The sequence below is a fragment of the Phocoena sinus genome, chromosome 20, assembly GCF_008692025.1.
Source record: "Phocoena sinus isolate mPhoSin1 chromosome 20, mPhoSin1.pri, whole genome shotgun sequence".
Lineage (NCBI taxonomy): Eukaryota > Metazoa > Chordata > Mammalia > Artiodactyla > Phocoenidae > Phocoena > Phocoena sinus.
In genome coordinates, this window is record NC_045782.1 from 545375 (window position 1) to 568676 (window position 23302).

The following is a 23302-nucleotide window of genomic DNA, read 5'->3' on the forward strand; positions in this document are numbered from 1 at the left end:
CATTTCTTGCATTCCTGTCTCCTTTTCTTTTTGTTTTTTGGCAGTGAGCTGTCTAAACTCCTTCTTAACTTCCTCTTCCATATATTCTGTAGCCATTTTCCTTGTGTTTACCACAAGCATTCCATTTAACATCCTGAAGTTATAACATTCTAATTTGAAGTTATAGCAGCTTAACTTCAATAACAAAAATCCTCCTCCTTTACAGCTCTGTCCCACCCCTTTTGGTGGTTACATCTTTATACGTCATGTGCCACAAGACAGAAACTAGTAATTCTTCTCAATGTATTTCCTAAACTGTGTAGAAAACACAATCTGGAGTTACAAACCAAAGTTACAGTAACACAAGCTTTCACATTAATATTTTTTTCTTCAAATGTATGTTTCTTGGTTATAGAAAACAAAAAGTATGGTTACAAACCATTGTTACAGTAATTCTAGTTTTTATAATTGCCCATGTATTTACCTTTATTGAGATCTCTATTTCTCCATAGGGCTTTGAGGTACTGTCCAGTGTCCTTTCATGTCATCCTATAGGACTCCCCTGAGCAGTTCTTGCAGGACAGGTCTAATGATAACAAACCTCTCAGCTTTTATCTGGTAACGTCTTGATTTTTCCCTCACTTTTGAAGGACAGATTTGCTGGATAGAGGACTCTCGGTTGACTTTTTTGTTTTAGACTTTTAACATATCAACCCCCTTGTCTTCTGGCCTCCAAAATGTCCGATGAGAATTCTGCAGATATTCGTACTGAGGATTCACTTCTCTCTTGCTGTTTTCAAGATTTGCTCTTTGTCTCTTGAAAGTTTTTTTTTAATTGTCTTTTGAATTTTATTTTATTATACAGTAGGTTCTTATTAGTTATCTGTTTTTTACATATTAGTGTATACATGTCAATCCCAATCTCCCAATTCAGCACACCAACAACAACCCCCCTGGCCACTTTCCCCCATTGGTGTTCGTACATTTGTTCTCTACGTCTGTGTCTCTATTTCTGCCCTGCAAACCAGTTCATCTGTACCATTTTTCTGGGTTTCACGAATATGCATTAATATACGATATTTGTTCTTCTCTTTCTGACTTACTTCACTCTGTATGACAGTCTCTAGATCCATCCACATCTCTACAAGTGACCCAATTTCGTTCCTTTTTACAGCTGAGTAATATTCCATTGTATTCCACTACATCTTCTTTATCCATTCGTCTGTCGATGGGCATTTAGCTTGCTTCCATGACCCGGCTATTGTAAATAGTGCTGCAATAAACATTGGGGTGCATGTGTCTTTTTGAATTCTGGTTTTCTCTGGGTATAGGCCGGTAGTGGGACTGCTGGATCATACGGTAATTCCATTTTTAGTTTTTTAAGGCACCTCCATACTGTTCTCCATGGTGGCTGTATCAATTTACATTCCCACCAACAGTGCAAGAGGGTTCCCTCTTCTCCACACCCTCTCCAGCATTTGCTGTTTGTAGATTTTCTGATGATGCCCATTCTAACTGGTGTGATACCTCATTGCAGTTTTGATTTGCATTTCTCTGATAATTAGTGATGTTGAGCATCCTGTCATGTGCTTCTTGTCCATCTGTATGTCTTCATTGGAGAAATGTCTATTTAGGTGTTTTTTGCTGTTGTTGTTTGTTTGTTTTGTGGTACACGGGCCTCTCACTGCTGTGGCCTCTCCTGTTGAGGAGCACAGGCTCCAGACGCGCAGGCTCAGCGGCCATGGCTCACGGGCCCAGCCGCTCCGCGGCATGTGGGATCTTCCCGGACCGGGGCACGAACCCGTGTCCCCTGCAATGGCAGGCAGACTCTCAACCGCTGCGCCACCAGGGAAGCCCAAATGTCCTATAAACGTCAATTAAATCTATCTGGTCTATTGGTCATTTAAAGCTTGTGTTTATTAATTTTCTGTCTGGATGATCTGTCCATTGGTGTCAGTGAGGTGTTAACGTCCCCCACTATTATTGTGTTACTGTCAATTTCCTCTTTTATAGCTGCTAGCAGTTACCTTATGTATTGAGGTGCTCCCATGTTGGGTGCATATATCTTTATAATGGTTATATCTTCTTCTTGGATTGATCCCTTGATCATTATGTCGTGTCCTTCCTTGTCTCTTGTAACATTCTTTATTTTAAAGTCTATTTTTTTCTGATATGAGTGCTGCTACAACAGCGTTCTTTTGATTTCCTTTTGCATGGAATATCTTTTTCCATCCCCTCACTTTCAGTCTGTATGTGTCCCTAGGTCTGAAGTGGGTCTCTTGCAGACAGCATATATATGGGTCTTGTTTTTGTATCCATTCAGCGAGCCTCTGTCTTTCGGTTGGAGCATTTAATCCATTCACGTTTAAGGTAATTATTGATATGTATGTTCCTATTACTATTTTCTTCATTGTTATGGGTTTGTTTTTGTAGATCCTTTTCTTCTCTTGTGTTTCCCACTTCGAGAAGTTCCTTTAGCATTTGTTGCAGAGCTGGTTTGGTGGTGCTGAATTCTCTTAGCTTTTGCTTGTCTGTAAAGCTTTTGATTTCTCCCTCAAATCTGAATGAGATCCCTGCCGGGTAGAGTAATCTTGGTTGTAGGTTCTTCCCTTTCATCACTTTAAATATATCATGCCACTCCCCTCTGGCTTGTAGAATTTCTGCTGAGAAATCAGCTGTTAACCTTATGGGAGTTCCCTTATATGTTATTTGTCATTTTTTCCCTTTTTGCTTTCAATAATTTTGTCAACTTGATTACTATGTGTCTCAGTGTGTTTCTCCTTGGGTTTATCCTGCCTGGGACTCTGTGCTTCCTGGACTTGGGTAGTTGTTTCCTTTCCCATGTTAGGGAAGTTTTCGACTATAATCTCCTCAAATATTTTCTCAGGTCCTTTCTCTCTTCCCCTTCTGGGACCCTTATAATGCGAATATTGTTGCATTTAATGTTGTCCCAGAGGTCTCTTAGGCTGTCTTCATTTCTCTCCATTCTTTTTCTTTATTCTGTTCTGCAGCAGTGAATTCCACCTTTCTGTCTCCCAGGTCACTTATCCGCTCCTCTGCCTTAGTTATTCTATTGATTCCTTCTAGTGTAGTTTTCATTTTAGTTATTGTATTGTTCATCTCTGTTTGTTTGTCCATTAATTCTTCTAGGTGTTTGTTCTTTAATTCTTCTAGGTCTTTGTTAAAGATTTCTTGCATCTTCTCGATCTTTGCCTCCATTCTTTTTCCGAGGTCCTGGACCATCTTCACTACCATCGTCCTGAATTCTTTTTCTGCAAGGTTGCCTGTCTCTTCATTTAGTTGTTTTTCTGGGGTTTTATCTTGTTCCTTCATCTCGTACCAAGTCCTCTGTCTTTTCATCTTGTCTGTCTTTCTGTGAATGTGGTTTTCCTTCCACAGGCTGCAGAAATTGTAGTTCTTCTTCACTTGATCTTAGCCAAAAAGCCGAGAAGCGACAGAACTGTAGTTCTTCTTGCTTCTGCTGTCTGCCCTCTGTCTTTTGAAAGTTTGACTGCGTGTCTTGTGATCTTTTGGAGTTCATCTTATTTGGAATTTGTTTAGCTTTTTGTACAGGCCATTCTTCATTTTATTGTGCTTTGCAGATACTGTGTTCTTGCTGTTGTTGTTTTTACCAACTGAAGGTTTGTGGCAACCCTGCATCAGGCAAGTCTACTGGCACCACCATTCCAACAGCATTTGCTCACTTCATGTCTCTTATGTCACGTTGTGGTGTTTCTCGCAATATTTCAAACTTTTTCATTATTATCATATTTGAATTGGTGATCTGTGATCAGTGATAGTTGATGTTACCACTACAGCTCAGTGAAGGCTCGACGATGGTTAGGATTTTTTTGACAGTATTTTAAAATTAAAGTATGTACTTTTTTTTTTTTTTTTTTTTAGCCAATGCTATTGCACACTTAATAGACCACAGTATAGGGACTTCCCTGGTGGCGCAGTGGTTGGGAATCTGCCTGCCATTGCAGGGGACACGGGTTCGAGCCCTGGTCCGAAAGGATCCCACATGCTGCGGAGCAAATAAGCCCGTGCACCATGACTACTGAGCCTGCGCTCCAGAGCCCGTGAGCCACAGCTGCTGAGCCCACGTGCCACAAATGCTGAGGCCTGTGTGCCTGGAGCCCATGCTCCACAAGTGAAGCCACCACAAGGAGAGGCCCACGCACCACAATGAAGAGTAGCCCTCCCGCTCGCTGCAACTAGAGAAAGCCCGCGCATAGCATCAAAGATCCAACACAGCCGAAAAGTAAATAATAAATTTATTTTTTAAAAAAAGACCACAGTATGGTGTGAACATAACTTTCATACGCAATGGGAAACCAAAAATTCGTGTGGACTCACTTAATTGCAATATTTGCTTTATTGCAGTGGTCTGGAACCAAACTCACAATCTCTAAGGTATGCCTGTATGTTTATATTCATGTGTCTCATGAAATTTGGAAATTTTTCAGCCATTATTTATTCACATTTTCTGCCTCTTTCTCTTTCTTCTTCTCAGGCTCCCACGATGCATATGTTGGTCCTTTCAATGGTGTCCCGTGGGTCTCTTAGGCTCTGTTCCTCAGCCTCAGTAATTTCCACTGTCCTATCTTTAAGTTCACTGATTCTCCTGCCTGCTCAAATTGTCTTTAAAGCCTTCTAGTCAATTTTTCACTTCAGTTACTGCAGTTTTTGGCTCCATATTTTTGGTTTCTTTTTTTGGTTTTCTTTGATATTTCTATTTTGTTCACACATCATTTTCTTCACTTTCTCCACATCTTTAGTTCTTCAAGCATCTTTTAACAGTTGTTTTAAAGTCTTTGGCTAATATGTCTGCCATTAAATCTCTTTCACGGACAGATTCTGCTGAATTCTTTTTTTTCCTTTCAACAGACCTTCCTGTTTCTTTGTATGCCTTGTGATTTTGTTGTTGTTGTTGTTTTTGCTGAACACTCGACATTTAAATCTAATAATAGCAGAACTCTGGAAATCAGATTCTCCCCCTTCCCCAGCGTGTACTGGTTTGTTATTTATTTTTACTGTTGTAGGCTCTTTGCCAGGGATCAGCTGGAGATGTAAACTTCAGTTTTTCTCAGGTCTTTTCTGAGCCCTTCCCTGGATGTGCATAGTCACTTTTAAATTTTCTGATACATGCAATTGTTTTTGAGTGTCCTACTCTTTAATGTCTGGCTCCTGAGAGGTGGAAGGCAAAAATGAAGCAGGGAGAGGCTGCCATCCAGAGGGGGAGGCGCAGCGACAGTGGCTGCCCCCGCTTCGTCTGCGCCCTGATCAGAAGCAGCCGTCAGCGATGAGGCGCAGAGCCCTGATGTTCCAAGGACAGGGTCCTCTTCACCCACCCTCGCTCCTGCAAGCTGCTCCGAGAACACGTGTACGGCCCTGCCATGTGGCTGGGGGTGGGACATAGGAACCTGCAACTGTGCTACGAGCTAAAACTGACTGAAAATTAACCACAGTTTACTAAGTCTTCCCCTGGAAACTGTAAGCCTTCAGGAGAGTACAGAGTTCCAAAATAGTTATATCACTGGTGTTACTTTAACCATATTATTTTCTATGACCGATCCCAAGAAAATCTGAGGTATCAAACCAATAAAACCATGTAGTCAACAGTTTATAAAAATATATCTTTATTATTTCAACGTTCTTGCATGATACCGATACCTAGTCATATAAACATGGTCTTCCTGTTAAATATAAATTAAACACAAAAAAACTATAAACGAATCAGCAAAATTACCGGAAAATCCTTCCAAACCATGAATCCTTATTAAAAAACGCACACAGGGACGATGAACCAGTCTTAAACTACCATACTCTGAAACTTAACTGCAGCCAAATGTAAACGTTTAAAGAAGCAATAGAGGGCAAAGTGATATGGAGTAAAACTATGATGGGCTTCTCAACTCCACATCCAGTGAGCCAGGCCAGTCAGATGACTCCATTTGACATTTCAGCAATGTATTCTCTTTGTGTAAAAAAGATCAGGGCTCGTCCTCAAGCTACAGGGTAATTTCAAAGCAACCACAGAAGAGCATGGCCAGAAGACTTGGTTGTCAGGTAACTTCAGAACACGAATTCCAGATGATCCAAAGAGGAGGAAAACATCCACTCCACCCCAAAAGGCATTCCCAGAGCCCTAACTTAAAACCAGATTACTAACAATGACTACAGATCAGAACATAACCTGAAAATTCACAAAACTCACATATGCATGCACTACCTGGAAAACCCTTGCTGAACTTGAGAACAGAAAGGTTCAACCTCAAGAGAGGGTATGACATTGCGGCTAAGATACCCCAGGCGGAGCTGGCCTGACACGTGTCCCTGTAAATTCTGAGATCAGCACCCATGAGAGGCACGAGCTGCACACCTTCCTCACGCTCTTCTCTCCCAGGGGTGCGCGAATGCAGGGGACTGTCACAAGTCTCCCGCTGCCCCCTTCAGGGCTGGACCAATTCAAATAGCTTGCGGGATGGTGCCGAGAACTACACCAGGCCTGCATCCCACACAGAGGGCAAAGTTCAGCCCCAACAGTTTCCACTCCTTACTAGGAAACAGCTTCATGCCGGCAGTTTGGAAACGGGAGGACAGCCTGAGAACGCCATCAGAGACCTGTGTCCGAACTCCGCAGCAAGGACGGACGTCACCGCGTCCCAGGAGGCCCGCCCAGACACAGTGTCCCGGGACGGGGTCAGCTGCGGGGCTCTGAGGCCATGGGGCTGCGGACCGTGGACAGGAGGTGCGACTTGTACGTCTTGCTCAGGCCCGTCATCCAGAACTTGAGCAGCTTGACGTTGTCCTCCTCAGACGCCCCGAGGATGCTCAGCAGCTTCTGTGTGTCCTCTTTGGGCCGGCTATCCACCTTGGTGAACTTAAAGAGGACCTTCACTTTGCTGTAGAAGACCAAAACCAAACACTCAGCTACCGCAGAACCGTCAGCAGAGTTCTGGTCCTGGGGCCTAAACGGCTTCAAGACCAGCAGCGGCTCGGCAGGCACAGCGGGAACTGAGACAGGAGAGGCGGCACAGCAGAGCGGCGGCTCGCGCCTGCCCCGTTTCCCCACCGCTGCTGACGCTGGTGCAGCCAAACAGGGAGATTAAAAAGACAAATGTTCCTCCCATTCATAAAAGGGACAGGTGGCTCCTAAGCTCCACTGTACTGTCTGAAATCAGAACAATGTTTGACTAATTAAATTTGACAGAAAATTACTAAGAAGGCGGGAGGAAATACAGTAACTTGCTTAATAAGGAGGGAACATCTGCTACCCGACCTTCCAATTCTTAAGTTGACTAAGCGTCAAAAATAACTGCCTCCCTTGGAGAGCACAGAGCAGCTTGAGGCTCAGGGGTGCGGGCTCACCTGCTCCAGCTCACCCAGCCAGGTCAGCGCGTGGTGGAGCCCTGCATCTCTCGTCCACACCCTCCTCCCGCAGCAGCCACGGCCTCACCTCTGTCTCTGGCCACAGCTCCTGCTTCTCCTGCTGCCGGCAGCCCAGCCCTCCCCTGAAAGCACAGACTCTAGGGGCCGAGGTGGCACCCGCTTACTTCATCCACTCTTCCTTGAGGCAGACGAGGCACTGGTCGACCACGTCCACCGACAGATTCTGGTTGGTCAAAGCTGCTTCCACTTTACTCAGGATGGTGGGGCCGGCTGGGGACAAGCGGGGCACGGCGGGGGGGTCAGCACGGGGAGGGCGGGGGCGGCCTCAGCGCCCCCTCAGCCCGCTCGCCGGGGGGAGAGCAGGCCCTGCTCAGCGGCGCCCACCTCGGTCTGCGGCCACAGCACTCCCACTGGTCACGACAAACTCGTGCTTGCTGAGGGATGGCTCGTCCTCACAGCCGGCCGGCTGCAGGCTGGAGCGGGCGGCCGTGTGCACTTCCACCACCACAGCAAACTCTGCGGCGACACAAGACACGCTGCCCGTCAAGTGCTCTTCACCCCGGGACAAAGCCCCTCCTTGGCAGCTCCCAATCATCTCAGATCATCTGGGGAAACTCCAGCCTCCCGAGCTGAACACTGGCACCCAAAACCTTCGGTAGCTTGTGAAGAGTTAAGGGTTCACTTCTGACGCAGTTAAACGAATAACGCACTGTACTATATTACCACAGATTGCTGCGTGCACCTCCACTGGCCTAATGCTAAACAGCCCTGGGAGAGTGGCCCCGCTACGGCCCATTTTACAGATGGGGAAACAGACTCCGGGAAGCGAAGTGACTCGCACAAGGTCACATGGCTAGTGGTGGTAACAATATCAAGCCCATCTCTGAGACGAGAGCCTGTGTTCTGAACACTGCCTCTTGGACTCATGGCCCAGCCTGGTTGCTGAGAGGGTGACAGCTCTGTGACCAACCTTCCCACCGCTCTCACGGATGTGCCTGGAGGAGGCCTAGACGTGCCGGATGCGGGGATGTGCACCCACAAAGGGATGTGCTGACTCCCGACCCCCCCAGACCAAGAACGAGGGATGCCGATCAGCTTCCTGGCTCTCTGTCTAGAGCAGTAAGCTTGTCAGTCAGTCCTGAGGGCGGAGTGGGGCAGAGCAAGGGCCACTGAGCTGATGAGCACCGGGGACAGATTTCAGGCAGATAAACACAGGAGAACGGAGAGGAAGGAAGACCACGAGGCGGAGGCTCAGTCCAGCGCCCCCTGAGCCGCCCCAGGGCCCAGGGCTGGGACCCGCCCCACAGAGAACCACACCCCAGTGAGCAGCCCAGCCCAACCCTCACCCATCTTCAAGACAGACACTAGAAGCCAATGCCACGGGGAAAGCTGGTCCTGCAACGTGGGTCTTCCCGCCTGAGGCCAGCAGGCATCGGTCCTCAAACCCACAGCTGAGGCCCAGTCACGTGGTTTCACTTCTGAGCCCTGACGTGCAGGGGCTCAGCCCAGACCGACACGGCACGCACCTGAGGCCAGCACGTGGGGAGGGATCTGCACGTGGGGGCCGAGCCCCAGGAAGTTGCAGCGGTAGGCCTCCTCGTACTGGCTGCTGTAAGGGATGACGCGCACACAGCCCACGGGCAGCATGGTCTGAAGGATGGAACAACCCAGAGCTGAGCGCTGCCCTGCCCGAGTCCCTCACCCACACCCCACGAGCCCCCTGCAGCTCGGTCCAGAGCCCTCTCATCCCGGCCCGCTCTGCAGGGTTAACTCTTCCATCATTCTCTGACTTCACAGATGTTTTGTCTCTTCCCTCACCCACCAAAGGGATTCTAAGTTGTCTGAGACATTGTTTCGTCTTGTACCTTCACAGGCCCAGGCAGAAGGCTGGCATGCACTCACGCTTAGAGCCGGACCTGGGCCGTGGCACCCCCTACACCTGTGGGACGGAGACAGCATGCCACACGTGCACTCCGGCCAGCCCGTCGATCAGGCTCTGTGCACAGGACCACGTGGGGACCCAGGCCCGCCTCTGTGGCACAGGTGGCTTCTCAAAGGGATGCGGGGCTTGGGGAAGGGCGGATGGGAGAGTGATCAGTCTGTCAGGACAGCAGACTCCTCGCTCGAAATGAAAGCCAAAAATGACTACCTTTTTTTTTGGCCGCGCTGCGCAGCCTGTGGAATCTTAGTTCCCTGACCAGGGATAGAACCTGGGCCCTCGGCAGTGAAAGCACAGATGAATACCATTTTTAACAGTGGAGAAAAGCACAGATCTTAGATTCAGGCATGAACCTCTGCAATGAGTCTCTGACACATCTTAACAGATTTTTTAAAAACCCACTAGGCCAATACCATCCTACCACAAAACACAAAGGAAAGAAGATCCTCTCACCCGAAGAACTTCAAAGGCTGAGTGGACAAGGTCTGCGTCTCTACTTTTCCAGATCACCTGGTTCCCCATGAGGACGTGCCAGGCCAGTGTGCGGAAAGATGGGGCACCCAGGACCTGAAAAACACGGTGCACTGCTTTCTGTCCAGAGGAAGTTATTTGTGTGTTCGTCTAGAAACTTTCTCCACAGAGTGAAGGAAGACGGGCAGGAGAGCGGAAGTCACCTATCTTCTCGGGGAGGCTGGGTGACTTGCCCGAAACCAGGAGGAGGGATGGCCCTGTGCTCACACCTGAAGGTCCGACCCCAGGGCTCTTGTACACTTCAAGATCTTTTCCCCAATTCTATTTTTAAAGATTTGAAGCAGATAAAGTATTAGTTTTTTGCAACATGTACCCTCTCTCTCTACACCCTTAACTTTGGCCTAACCACTTGAGAGAGAGCCAGGGTTATGAGTCTTCAGCACCGAGGGAAAGCTCGGTCTAGATGCCAGCAGCCCAGGGCCGCCCCGCTGAGTGGACCCCCGGCCTCTAACCATGTCCTCTGGGCTGTGAGTCTCTCAATCTAGGGCTTGTGACTTGCTCATCTGTCCTGTTTTTATCCTGCTTTAATCAACTCCAATTAACTCCACGGCACTGACATTTTAGAAGAGCTCAGCCTGTTGTCTTAGGGCTTGTGAACATGGCCAGAAAAAAAGAGGAGGCTGTGACACTGCCTTTTACCAAACCCTACCAGCCCCCAAGGACTCCCACCTCCGGTGGAATTCAAGATCCCCTCCAGCTGTAATCCACATTAGCTGTAACCCACTGTAATCAACAAGGACTGCGGCCAAATCAAGGATGATTTAAATGAATGGTTTTCACCCCAAAGCCCCACAGAACACCTCCTGGTAAACCAGGCTTTACTTCATTTTCCAAAGTAAAAATAACTGTTCTCTGATAGAATTCATGCTCAATGTAAAAGTAGACAGAGAGAGGGTCTATGAAAGGTCAGCCTGCTTTGTGATCTAGCGGTCACTCCCGCTGCCCTCCCGTGCGGCGAGCAGCCCCGCCCCCGCCCCGCCCCCCGCGGGGCAGGCTCCCGCAGCTCCTAGCGAACAACGGGCCGCTGCTCGGATGCAACTCCTAGGGTCGCACGTTCAGGTTGTTTCCAGTTCTTTGTAAGAAAGGCCACTGTTTTCAATTTGCAAAGCATCTAGGCTGTGTGCAAACCAACAATGCTGTTCAATTCCTTTAGAAGGTCCCAGAATGACAAGATTAGAGAACCATGAGAAGCCAACCGTTGGGCCTTTCTTTAGAGAAACCCCCTCCATCCTCACTGAGCCTGGGGCGAAGACACCCCAGATGCCCCCTGACATCTTCAGCCACCCACCAAGAAGGTTCCTGGTCACCCCTGAACACAACAGACCCAAAGGAAAAGGCGTGCTGGATGGAGATGAGCCGGAAGGAGAGGACGGGGCTCTTGTCCTGAGTTTCTGATCCGGGCTCTACCTCTCTACCGCCTACCTGCCTCATGTGCCGAAGGGATTTAAAGACAGAGAGCTTTTGGGGCTGCCAGTTTCCACAGTCTGAGAGCAAGGACGAATCCACCGGGCACTTGGTCGGCTCCCGCCCCTCGGCCCCCTCTTTCTCCTCCTCTCCAGCCTCAGAGCTGCCCCAGCTTTCCGATTCCTCTTCCAAGTCTGCAAGACAGACAACAAATTCAGTTACGAAATGTGCGTCCCTAGACTCCTTCGCTCTCTGGATGCAAGTCTTTGCACAGGACCACTTCAGCCCAAGGCATCTTGTGGTTAAACCAGCCGGAAGGCTACTGATTTCTGGTTCGGACCAGCTGTCTACACTACCTGCTGCCACTGGAGTCCTGGGGTGGGCCAGGAGTGTTCAGTCTGCTATGTTCTGTCCACTGCTGGTTGGAAAAGTCAAGTCAGCGCTAAGGACGCTAACAGTGTGTGAGCGCTCCCCTAAAGATGTCCACACATTCTGTCCTTTAATCCTCTCGCCTGCCCTGGGTCAGTACTGCTCTCCCCGTCTTACAGAAAGGAATATCTGCTATCTCAATTCATCGTCACGACAACCCCAGGAATGCAGCATCCTCACTGCACAGCTCGAGTGAAGGGGCCTTGCTGTGCGCACAGAACACACACATCTTGGAGCCCGGAGCTGAAGGCAGGTCTGTACAGGCTGCAGCGTGTGCTCTGAACCCCTATGCTCACCCTGTGACCAAAATACGACCCAAGACGAGACAGGGAGCACCACACGCCTGCACTCCTCTCCCCCGACGCACTCGGCTCTCCATGCAAATAAATCTCACCAGCAGACTGCCCTTGCCACCGTCACTAACCTAGAAACGTGTCATCACTCTGATAAATGGTTCCGGGCCGACCATACCGTGAGGGCGCGGAAGTGGACCGCGCTTCGGTCTTCTCCGAGCGAGCCCTGCCCTTGATGAACCCGCCCGCCCTCCCCTTCGCAGGGAAGCCTGCTCAGGTGCAGGTCACCGGACGACAGGAACAAGTTCCAAACAGCTCCAGCTTGTTAAGGTCAATCATTTGCAAAAAGAAGCACGTTGTCACGGAGGACACACAAGACGCATCACGAGTCCCATTCACCCCGCCCCACATGTGAGATCCTGGACCTGTGTCACTGAGAATCCAACCATCTCCAAAAGAAAAGCAGACTCCCAGACTCCCCTGGGCAGTTACTTAAAACACCCAGATGTGGAGATCTGATTGCAAACCTGGAGAGGGCCGCCCAGTTACCAGGAGGCTTGGGAACCACCGGCCCTGATGAAAACCTCGGGTCCAACTAAAGGACAACATTTTACTGTTGAAGAGCAGAGAGCAGGTCCCCATCCAGACAGGCCGAGTAAGTGCTTCTTGTACGATAAGGACACAGAAGCCTCACTCAACCCACCTCTCCAGAGCGACAGCCCCGGGGATGGTCTTTCCCAACCTGCCCGGACAGACTCTTACACGTGACTGTCAGGGAAGATGAGGCAGGAAATCACAATAAAACCACGAAGAGCAAAGGGCGAGCTTTTGTAGACACGGCTCCTGGGGCCCCCTCCGCCAGCTCTCTGCTGGGATGGAGGAGAGGGGAGCTGAGCACGGGCCGACCCCAGGCCACCACCGGCAGAGGCTCCCAGCACAGGCACCTCCCAGCTCACCCGCCAGCTGCTCCATCTGGACCAAGGTGTCCTCAGTGGGCGCGCCTTCCAGGAGCTTCTCGGTCAGCCGGCTGCCGCACGCCTTCAGGAGCCTGGGAAACACAGTGCCACCTATGCGGTGTTCTCGCCGAAAGGAAAACTAGACCCGAAGCCAATCAACCCTCCTGAGCTAACGACTGGTTAACAGAAAACACGGGCGTAAAAGAACGAGTTGGGTACCACCACGAGGATTCGATCAGCCAGAGGGGTTCCTACAGGACGCACAGCCCAGGTCTCTAGAAAAGGCAGGGAGGTTGGGGCAAAGGCGCACGAGGTGCTGCTCTAGACTAAGAGGCCTGGCACGATCCGTGCCCTGTGTGCTGGTGCGCTGGTCCCAAAGCCAGAGTCAACTCTGAGGCAAAGCAGGAAAAGTGAACATGGACTGGGCTGGATGATGCTAAGCAATGAGTCCATTTTGTTGCATGTGATAACGGGTTTATGGTTGAAGTGAAGATTTGCTTTAAAAAACATTCCAGAAAAAAAAAAGTGAAGGACAGATGAAAAAGCAGTGAAATGTCGCTAACTGCTGAAGTAGGAGGGTGTGAAGTTCCTTGTAGTATTATACTTTGGGTCTGTCTGAAATTTTCCCAAATTAAAATAATTCCTAGGGGCTTCCCTGGTGGCGCAGTGGTTGAGAGTCCGGCTGCCGATGCAGGGGACACGGGTTCGTGCTCCGGTCCGGGAGGATCCCACATGCCGCGGAGCAGCTGGGCCCGTGAGCCATGGCCGCTGAGCCTGCGCGTCCGGAGCCTGTGCTCCGCAACGGGAGAGGCCACGACAGTGAGAGGCCTACGTAACGCAAAATAGTAATAATAATAATTTCTAAAAGACAAGAGGCACTGTCTGCCGGGTGGGGGAGACAGATATTTTCCTCTGTGGTTTGCAGGTTCTCAGAAGCTGCACTCAAGGATTACGTGTGAGGAACGTCACCCACACCAGGACCTGACTTAGGGGATGCCGCACAGGAATGAGAAGGATTACGTGTGAGGAACGTCACCCACACCAGGACCTGACTTAGGGGATGCCGCACAGGAATGAGAATCTGGAGAGTCTTTGGAAGGAACATATCCTGCAGTGGGAGGAAGAGAAACAACCTGTGGCCGGAGGACAGACCGTGGTGGTTTCTAAGTGTGTCCACAAATCTGTCGGTACTCCTCCCTTCCAACGGCGGGGCCCGGTCCTCCCCTCCCGCCTAGGCTGAGCTACTTCTAACAACCAGGTGCAGGCAGGGCCCGTGCGCTGCTGAGGCTGGGTCGTGAGAGCCAGCAGAGCCCACCTTGCTCTCCCCGGATCACCCGCATGACCGTGGCGAGCAGAGGCCTCCCGCCCACGGCCAGACCGACCTGCCAGCCCCGAGGGAGCCCAGCCTTCACACGACAGCAGCTCCGCCTAAGGACCAGGGCCAGAGCGGCCCAGCTCAGCCCCCGTCTGGGTCCTGACTCACAAGTGCTGTGCGAGACAAGCACCCGCTGCTGCTCACAGAGAGGGAGACCACTGGTCTCGGTCTAGGAACCTCACCTCAAAATCTCGCTGGGAAGGGAGCTCCGCCTTAACGCGCCTTCCACGCACTCAGAAGCGAGAAGGACTGAACCCAGTTCAGGACTCACGCGTCACAGCACAGACCTGTCAGCAACTGTCCCCCCCAAGCTGGGCACAGTCCGGCCAACGCCCCAGCGGCCACAAGAAGACCGAGTCTGGTTACCAGGCGAAGGAGGTGTGCAGGCACGCCCACAAGCTGTCATCGTTCGTCAAGGACGTCAGCGAGCGGGCAGCGTTGCCGTTCCTTTGGTGCAGGAACGGTGTGAAAGCAGTGTTCATCCTCTGGGCACGCTGTGGGCACCCAAACTGCTCCGCCTCAAACACCTGACACACAAGGGGAAGGGGAAAGGCCCTTAACGACAAAAGCAGCCAGCAGCCCAGGCCCCAGTCTGCTCTCTGGGCCAAGAGCAAAGAAGGGCCCCGGGTCTCATCCCAAAGAGAACAGCTTTGTCCCCCCACCGGATCAGAAGCCACCTGACGAGAGGCTCAGTTAGGAGTCTCTCCTGCGGCCTCCCCGACACCAACTCTTCGGCACGTGACGGGGCTCAGGGGGCATCTGCGCTTTCCAGGCACCCCCGTTTCCAGGCACAGGGGGCTTCCGCTGCTCAGACCCTGTGTGGGCGGGACACGTGACCACCTCCTGCAAGGGGGGAGAGGAGCCCGGCCTCCAGCCCCACCTGTGCACCCCAGCAGGCAACCGGGCAGCAACAGCACTCCAGCCTGACCGCAGCGCGCAGACCCCTGCTTGCCTGCGATGGACATAAACACGCTGCTGGGGCTTAAGCACTGTTTGTTCCCAGAGCACCACTGGCCTATCCTGGGCGGCCCTGGAGATGCAGGGCCGTGGCTGGACATGCATGGTAGGTGCAGGTCTGTCACACCACTAGTGGAGAGGCTGCTGAAATGATGGTCAGAGGAAGCAGAGACAGCGGGGATCAAACCAGGCCTCTGACTGCAGTAAAGGCAGAGCCAAGCGAGAAGTAAGACAACGACAGATTCGAGAGAGACACTGAAGCCAGCAGAACCGGCTGGCCCCGGGCCTATCGCCGCAACTCCGACTCCGCGGCGGCCAGGGGACCCCCGGGCGGGAACGCTGCCCTGCTCCTGGCCCCTCGCACACAGCCCTCCCTCCCCGCCACCCACTGCCCTGCCTCGGGGCCACCTTGAGCGCCTTGCCCTGGAGCTCGTCGATGATCCCACGGATCTTGCCCAGCAGGAAGGGCCAGGAGTTGATGAGGTAGATGCGGTCCATCATGATGGCGATGATGCTGTACCAGCGCTGGAAGCCCCGGGCCAGGCTGTCCTTGATGAAGAACGTGTGGCTGAACACAAAGCCGTGCTGCTCGTCCCCGAAAAAGATGGGGCCCTCGCGGCCGGGGCACACCTGGGACACAAGGACAGCGCTGCAGGACACCGCCCTCTGCGCGCGGCAGCACTCAAACCCTCCTGCTCACTCTTCTTTCTGCGCTAATTAGTCAGCATCAGTCACAGGGAGAGTGGAAAGGGCAGGGATGAGAAAGGAAAACGCTGCTCATCTCTCCCGTGACCGCACTTCCTAAAGAGAACGTTCGTTACCATGAAACCCAAGGACCAGTAGGTTCGTTAATTTTTCTTACCTTGAGTCATAAATAACTCGTACACAAGTATTACATCTACCCCAGGCTCAGATTTGCCAACATCACTCATCTGGAACATACCAGAAAACTGGCAAGTCAGAACAGCCACTGCAGAGTCCACGTGATAAAAAATCTGCATATGTTATGTGTAGGAGAGAACGTGGGTCTCCCTCACACCACACCCACTCTTACACACAACCCCACCAAACACGATCAGCTGCCCACCGGCAGGGACACAGCCAGGCGGGCACATGGCAGCAGTGAGGACGATCAAGTGGGGCAGTGACAGACTGTGAACTCTCTGTGACAAAGACACAGAGGCTAAGACAACTCGACAACGGCAGCCACGTGTCTTAGAAACACAGACGCACGCCTCGGTCGGCTAAGAGAGCACGTGATGAGCACTGAGGCTCTGACGTGACAGAGACGACACGAAGGTGACATCTGATGGGAGCCACACACCTACAAACACTTCACACCTTAGCAACACGTCCACGAAGAACGAAGAACGAAAGCCTGGTGCTTAAAATGGTAAGTTAGCAACGAACCAGGGTGCAACGTGACTCACTCCGGGACCTGCCCAGCCGTCTCCGGGCTGCCGTCTGCCTTCCTTCCCGTAACCGACACCGAGCTTGCTCAGGGCGTGCTGGCGCACACGTGAGCGACTCTCGCAGAAGCCCCGGGTCACGGGTGCTCACCTCGCAGCTCAGGCTCCGCACACAGGCCTGGCGGACGATGCTGAAGAGCTGGGGGTGGTTGGGGTGCTGGTGACTGACGTACTTGATCGAGGTCTCCTTGTCATGGCTGATGTACCCGGGATGCCCTGCAGCAAGTGACCGGCAGCCCTGCCCACGAGAAAGAGAAGAAAACCAGTTAGCCAGCAACATGCTTGCTGACTCTTATGCAAATCTCAAGCAGAAAATTCAATCTGTTTTCACGTAAGAACAACCGGCTCCTAGAGTCATACTTGACTGAGGATTTCCGTGTTTCCCGAGTAGGAAAGTCAGGATGCACACATCACAAAGGTCGGCAGAGGGCATCGAATCTATGAACACAGAGGTCACTGGACCTCATCTACTGGCACTTATGCAGCAGGGATCCCGAAGAGCTCTGTACCCATCACCTCACCTAATCCAAGGAGCAAACCTGTGAGACAGTTACCGGGAGAATCCCCACCTCACAGGTGGCAAAACTGAGGCCCGGAGCCTCCGTCCTCGATCCGGGCACAACCACTTGGCAGGGACCTCGTGCCAAGGGAGGCTGCCACACTCTGGCACTGGCGTGGCCGCCTGAGAACACATGCTCAGACCCCCTGCCATGGGGAAGGGACCGGACCGGCAGCCCTGGCTGCCGCCCCTCTGAAGCCACCGTCACGTTGGCGCCAATGCTGTGAGCCCCGGTGGCAGCCCCCAACCTGGGACTGCGCACAGAGGCCCTGGAGCCAGCCCCTCCCTGGGCGATGCAGGACGCCTCCCAAAGCCGTTCCAGCTCAAGGACCCGCCCCCAAGGCCCCCACCGGCGCAGGCCTCCTTCCTGCCTGCCTCTCCATCACAGGCAGCGGCCGTTCACAGCAGAGGGCCCTCCCCACCTCTGCTCCCCACCCTCGATCCCTCACAATGAATCAGTCAAGCTCGAGCTCAGCGACTGCTTCTCAGTGGAATGAAGCTAACACAGCTGGATCGTTGTCCACCCTGTAGTGACAGGTCCAACGCCAGCCTGATTTCCAGTCCCGACCCAGGGCTCCACGTGAAGAAGCGGCCTGGTGCGGGGACCTAACCTTCATCCCCCAGAGCTCACGAAGCGGGCAGGGTGCCCGCGAGGAGGACGCCAGACTGAGCGGACAGGAGCCGAGAAGGCAGCGCATGGACACGAGTGAGCGAGGCGAGGCCGGAAGGGCAGGCCCCACGGTGGTGGCCAGTGTCGGCTGGCAGGGTGGTTTGAACAAGCTAAAGCTGGGACGAAGGGAAAGGACCGGAGGGAAGGAAAGCAGCAAGCGCACACCGCACGGCCCACGGCGTGCGGCCTCCCGTCCACCCCCAGGAGGTCAAGCCCGAGCGCCGGCGGACAAGAAACGCCCCCGACGCCCCAGGAGACACTGGCCTCGCACATGTCCGATTTCTTCGGCCCCGGGCTGCTGGACTCCGCGCTGGCCCCTTCCGCCGGGCTGTGGGCGCGGAGGCGGCTGCTCATCTGGATGCCGCCCTCCTCCTCCTCGGCGTGCTCGCCCCGGCCGGGGCCGTCCCCGCTCCCCGCCCCTTGCGGAAGCGGGGCGTGCAGGACCTCTGTGCAGAAGAGCGTGCGGGGGCCGTGGAGCTCGCAGAAGTGACAGAGCGCGACGATGGCATTCATGGCGCCCTGGAGGCTGTGCCAGGCCTGCTGGGGAGAGGAGGGAGATGCCGTGAGCTGGCCCCAGGACCTGCCGGCTCCGGAGCCCAGCGACCTCTGCTGCCCTCAACGGGCTTCTGTCCAGCAGAGGCAGGACACCCAGCCAGGCGGCACTGCCCAGCACCCACTCTGGGCCAGCACTGCATCGGCGGCAGGGGACACAAAGCAGACACCGTCCCTGTCCACAAGGAGTCAGGACCAAGAGATGGGGAAACTTAATGCGGATCACACAGAAACCCTTCAGTCAGGACTGTGCCGGCAGGGCCACGAGGTGGGCAGATGGGGACGGACACACAGACACACACGCTGCCGCCCTGGGGTCATCTGTTCCACGGACAGCAGTGGAGCGGCTCCCGTGTGCCGGGCGATGTTTCAGGTGATGTGATGCTGCCTCACGGAGCTTACCTTCCAGGAGGGCAGGGACACACGGCACACCGCTTCCTCTAGTGCGGTGACCGCATTAGGGAGACAAGGACAGGGGTCCAGGACAGAGAAACACTGGAGGAGGGGGGATGTAGTTTCGGACAAAAGGACTCCCAGGTGACAGCGGAAGGAACACAGGGCACCACGGGGGCTGAGGAGGGGCCGTGACGGGGCCCGAATGTCTGCAGAGCCGGGGGGTGAGGGCAGAAGACAAGAGGTGGATTTTAGGGGCCCTTCTAGGCCATGGTAAGACCCTGAACTTTTCTTCAAACATCAGAGAACCTTTGGTGGGTTCTGATGAGAAACACAATAAATTAGAATGTTATTTGAAAAGGTCGTTCTGGCCACTGTGCAGGAGCCAGGGCGGACGCAGGGAAGCGAGCTGGCCTGGGCCAGGGTGGGCGGGGGAAGGCGCTGAGGACCGTCAGAGTGTGAGCGTGTCCCAAAGAGATATGCAGACGCTGCTCACGGGCGGACTGTAGAGAACAAAGAAGGAAGCGGGGGACGTGCGGGTGGGAGAAGGCGGCCGAGAGCAGCGCCTACTAAGCCTCTGGTGGAGATGACGATGACGGGCCACGGGAGATGGGAGTGGGGCAGCCAGGGCTGGGGGACCTGGGCCCCAGAGCTCAGACGTGGGAGGGAGGAAGAGCTGGTCAAGATGACAAAGGAGGACAGGCAGTGAGGCGAAGTCCAGTATCACGCCGGAGACCACATGAGCAAAATCGCCCCGGAGGAGGGCAGCAGAGGGCGGGGAGGGCGTGGCGGGGACGCAGGCGCACTGCCCTCTGCGGGGAAGCCTTAAAGGTGGGGCGTCTGTCCACTGGGCTCCAGCAGGTCGTGGAGGAACAGAAGCGGGACAGTGACCGCCCAGCCGACGTGACACGTGTGACACAGCAGGGCCTGGGAGCCAGGCTAAAGTGGGAACAAGTCTTCTCCAGACCACAGCATCCAAGAGCCCCGTGTGGCAGCTCAGATCCGAATTAACGACGATGAAGAGCCCCCTTCCTGTCTCACCAGCCACATGTGGCTCGCGGCCACCATTTTAAAAGGACAGCACAGACCGTGGGAGGGACATTTCTATCACCACAGAAAGTTCTCTTGGACAGCCGTGCTCACAACAGTGAAGGACAATTTCAGTTACCGACGTCTGACTGCGTAGTGGACACCGGCAGGATCCACTGGAGAACGCCACCCCCCATTACAGAATCAAAGGTCAGACATGCTCTGTGCTCACCCCCTGGTTGGCAGGCGCAGGCCTGAGCGTGGCCTGCCAAGTCAGAGGCACCTGCTCGGGACGCTGAACCCGGAGGACAGAGGAAGGCAGCAGACAGTGTGAACACGCACGGCGGGGGCAGGGAGTCTGTGGAGCGGGTCCCGGGGGGCGGCACCCTCGCCCACTGGGTCCCTCCACGGGCCCTCGAAAGGCCTCCCGCTGGTGGCCACACTTGGAGCCACTTCGCTAGCCGCCTGCTCGCTCTGCCACCACCCGATGTCTGCGGTCAACCACTCAGCTGACGTGGGCCGCCCACTGCCCGCACAGGCTAGTAGGAGCGGCAGAGGCCAACCCAAAGGAGACATCTGGGGATCAGACAGGGGACAGGAGGGGCAGCTGGAGGCCATGGCGAGCCAGGGCACGGAGGGCTCCCGGAGGGAGCTGAGCAGTGGGACAGAAGACAGTTTAAGACAGGAGGACATTTAGCTGGAAGACCTTGAGCTCCATGGAGATTCTAACAGCAGAGGGCCAGGAGGGCAGGGCCGGTGAGGAAGGCCCTGAACGCTGCCCCCAGCCCTCCAGCAGCTCGCTCCTCGCGCGCGGCCTCTCCCCGCACGCCCCCTGCTCAGAGAGGGCCCTCAGCAATGCTCACACCCAGCCACCTCTCTCAGCTCCCGACACACAGTGGGCACCAAACTGACGGGGGGTAGACAAGTGAATTTAGGAGCTGCCTGGAGAGAGGACAGTTGTTGCCACAGAAAGGGGAATGCTCGTGGATGATGTCAACACGAACCTCTACACCCAGCAGGACCACAGAGCCACCACCCCGCCCAGGTGACAGCCAGCAAGGCCATTTCCAAACGAGTCAGGCACTGCAACTGCGGTCAATACCTCAGCTCTAAGACCTGACGCTTTCTAGGTAAGGAAAAAAATCAGAGCCAATTCTAAGAGCAGTGGGCATGGGGAAAAAAAAAAATGCAAGCAGCTTACAGCCGATCTCAAATGAGAACATCACACAGAGGATGTGGTTCTGAGTGGTTCCGCAGGCCACTTGCCTTGTAAGCAGCAAGCGACAGAAAGCCGATGTCGTGGGCAAAGTCTACAGCCATGTTTCATAAAGGAGCCCTTGTGATACAGGTACTTATATTTAAATGTCTATATAAAACCTAAGATATTTAAAAACATAAAGTCTTCATCCTTCCTGCTCTTGGTTATAAGGGGGCAGCACCCACATCACGCCCATTTAACCCTTCCGACCACAGGCCCACCCTTACGTGGGAAGGAGAGAGCAGAGGTGATGGTGCTAAGCTACTTCCCGTGGGACAGGCTACTCTCACTTTGCTTTAAATGGGAAGCACTCCTGTCTGACAAGAGTTCTGACTACTGGAATCAGGGGTGCCACAGCCTAGATAAAATTTAACTCTCCAGACCTGCGCACGCGGAAAAACGTCTGTCTCCAGCCCCGAGCAGCCAGGTGACCTCCGACAGGTCCAAATACCTCTCTCAGCACTAGCCTAAAGCTGAGCCCCACAGGCCTGGGAGGGAACTACGGCCCGTGTGACACCCGAACTCGGGCAGCATGAGGCCGGGTCTCCACTCACTCTCGGATTCCAATCTGTCTTTACCGGATGCCCAACAGTCCTTCCTTTCCAACCAGCCTTCCAGAAACCAAGAGGCAAAAACCCTCCCCCGCCCGACAGGCTCAACATTACACCCTGAAGGGTAGGGTCCTGTCCACGCCCCCTCCCATCGCGACAGTGACGTGGGCACGACCCCCTCCCGCAGTGCACCCTGGCCCGGGTCCCTCTACCCCACTGCGGTCCGCCCGAGGACCACGGAAGGTTAAGGATGCGCTGAGCCCGGCAGCTCTCGACCCGCATCACACACGCTGCAGCACCCCGACGGCGGCCCGGCCTCGTGCACGGGGGACAGGCGTGTGACACCCGAAGGTACCGCGGCGTCGCGCCACTGTCACTCAACCACTGGTAACCTGGCGCCTCAGCATGTCCTCTCGGAGACCCGGGTCCCCCGGCCACTCCGAGGGCCCCCGCAGGGCTGCCAAATATCCCCGCGCTGGCGACCCACCCCTGCCGCAACCAGGCCGCGCCCGACCGTACCCGCCATACTGGTCGCCCCCTCAGCTCCAGGGTCGCCGAACCCTGCCACCCCGCCCCTCAGCCCGGCTTCCCCGACCGGCGGGCTCGGCCCCCCTCGCCCTGGACCGCGCGGCCCGACTGACCGGACAGGCCGGGGACTCGCCCTGGCTCCAAGCTCCAGGTCGCGTCGCGTCGCGCCGCACCCCGCTCCTGGGTCTCCGGCCCTCCCCCCCTCCCCACTCTCTCGGCCTCCCTCCGGGTCCGTGAAGTGGCTCTCCTCACCGTGTACCCTCACAGATCCGCCGCGCCCGCCTCGGGGCGCGTGACTCGGCCGGGAGGTACCACCGCCCGGGCCGAGGAGGGGGAGCGGGCCGTCGGACGCCCCCACCCCGCGAGGCGCGCGGAGCCCCACCAGACTCGCAGCCCGGGAAGACAGCACGAGCCCGGCAGCTCCAAAGTCTGGCGGAACGCTGCAGCACCTGCCCGACCCCCTCCGCCGCCCCAGCCCGTGCCCCCACCGAGAAGCCCGGAGTGGTTCCGCCCGCGCGGGCGGGGGCGACGGAGGAAACCATTCCAGAAGGGGGGAAGGATGCTTTAATTAAAAAAACAGTTTTTAAAGAGATTTGAGGAAAAATATATCTATCCTAGGACTCCCAGTCCACACCGAAGGAAGAAAGAAAGAGAACGTCGCGACGTTATTAATGACGCTGTAATTCCTTTTGGTTTCACCGTTAGTTTTCATTAAATTTCCGTTGGAACCAGTCTTCGGTGGAACGTGCGGGCAGGGGGCGGGGCGGAAGACGGTCGCCCGGTGACGCACGAACTGCGCGACGCCGGGGAAGGCGGGGTGGGGGTGCGCGTGCGCGACGGGGTGCGCGTGCGCGACTGGCTTCCTCTCTTTCTTACCCAGCGCCGCGTCGTTTTTTAAAAAAACGTAGTTATCGAGTGATAATCTTCTTGAACCTGGGCGCCTTTTATTCAGCCTGTGTATTTAGAGGTCAGTCCGAAAGCCCTCAGGACGTGATGGGACGTGGCCGAGGGCCGCTGGTTGACTTGCGGGGCCGC

At 54.4% G+C, this 23302-nt stretch overlaps 1 protein-coding gene across 6 annotated transcripts; it reads right to left on the reverse strand.

Annotated features, from left to right (window-relative positions):
- Positions 1 to 5604: 5604 nt before the first annotated feature.
- Positions 5605 to 22742, reverse strand: FLCN (folliculin). 6 transcript variants are annotated; one of them, XM_032615754.1, is made up of 13 exons: positions 22520 to 22736; positions 18221 to 18493; positions 16819 to 16965; positions 15667 to 15888; positions 14668 to 14828; positions 12927 to 13018; positions 12733 to 12738; positions 11267 to 11442; positions 9767 to 9880; positions 8901 to 9024; positions 7759 to 7890; positions 7539 to 7644; positions 5605 to 6887 (listed from the first exon to the last, which is right to left on the reverse strand). In XM_032615754.1, the coding sequence occupies exons 2-13, from the start codon at positions 18467 to 18469 to the stop codon at positions 6686 to 6688; spliced, it is 1731 nt and encodes a 576-aa protein (XP_032471645.1). In that variant the 5' UTR covers positions 18470 to 18493; positions 22520 to 22736; the 3' UTR covers positions 5605 to 6685. The 6 variants fall into 6 exon arrangements, with proteins under 6 accessions (XP_032471645.1, XP_032471646.1, XP_032471643.1 ...); XM_032615755.1 differs by having other exon boundaries at positions 18221 to 18496; XM_032615752.1 differs by lacking the exon at positions 22520 to 22736 and adding an exon at positions 22381 to 22513.
- Positions 22743 to 23302: the final 560 nt, after the last annotated feature.